Source organism: Gavialis gangeticus, unplaced genomic scaffold (assembly GCF_001723915.1).
Source record: "Gavialis gangeticus isolate Ggan-Ray unplaced genomic scaffold, GavGan_comp1, whole genome shotgun sequence".
NCBI classification, from domain to species: Eukaryota; Metazoa; Chordata; order Crocodylia; family Gavialidae; genus Gavialis; species Gavialis gangeticus.
Window position 1 is genome coordinate 1,105,431 of NW_017729000.1, and position 891 is coordinate 1,106,321.

At 55.1% G+C, this 891-nt stretch overlaps 1 protein-coding gene across 1 annotated transcript in view; it reads left to right on the top strand.

The window, feature by feature from the left end:
* Positions 1 to 891, top strand: part of LOC109289752 (ovoinhibitor-like) — a 26,854-nt gene that overhangs the window by 8,221 nt on the left and 17,742 nt on the right. The window contains exon 6 of the mRNA XM_019505953.1: positions 362 to 422. Within this exon, the coding sequence (XP_019361498.1) occupies positions 362 to 422 (61 nt within the window). The remainder of the gene's footprint in view (positions 1 to 361; positions 423 to 891) is intronic.

Genomic DNA, 891 nt, shown 5'->3' on the forward strand with positions numbered 1-891 from the left:
GTGCTGATGGTGGTGGCACTGTAGCTGCTTTGGTGGCATAATATTGAGAGGAGGAAAGAGAATAAAAATATTCTCGTCCCGGATAGAGAGGCCAACTTTCCTCAGCCTGGTCCCATCCCAGCAACCATCACAGCAGGTCTGGGACCTAGAGGTGAAACCCTGAGAGCACCAAGTCAAAATCCTGGAGTCAACAGTTTCATTGTCCTCCACTGGACCCTCTCCATTGTGTCCACGTCCTTTCTGCAGTGGGGGCCCACAGCTGGACATAGGACTCCAGATGTGTCCATCGTTCATGAGCATAGAGCGTGAGGAGGACAGCTGTGCACTGACTCCCCTAACACTTGCTATCTCCATCTCCCAGAGAGCACGGGACACACGTTGGCAAGAAGCATCGTGGAGAGTGCAAGGAGGACATTCAAAAGGTGAGCAAGAATAGGAGCCAGGTCCTCTCCCCACTCATATCCACATCCACACCCACACTCCCGAGTCCTTGCCTGGGAGCTGGCCTCATGCTGGTGGACCGGGGGTGGGCTTTCTTCCAATGACCCCAGATGGCCCTTGTCCGTGCACCACATCGTAATGCCGGGAGAAAAAGGGAGGGAGCAGAAGAGGGCGCAGGGATGAGCACGACCACAGAGTCAGAAATGTGCCGGCGATGTCGGACGGGGACTAAAACCCTTTCCCAGGGCAGAGCCTTCTCCAGTGCTGAATGGATTAGCAGGGACAGGGTGAGTCAGAATAGCAGAGGCTTGGGGGAAAACGCCTTGACTTAAATTGGTTGCTTAACACTTCTACACATAACATCTCGTCGTGCCATGAGGGCAGAGAGGCCCCTGCGGAGAGACAGGACTCAGAGCCAGATCCGTCCCGGCCGCTTTGCCTTCTCACCCA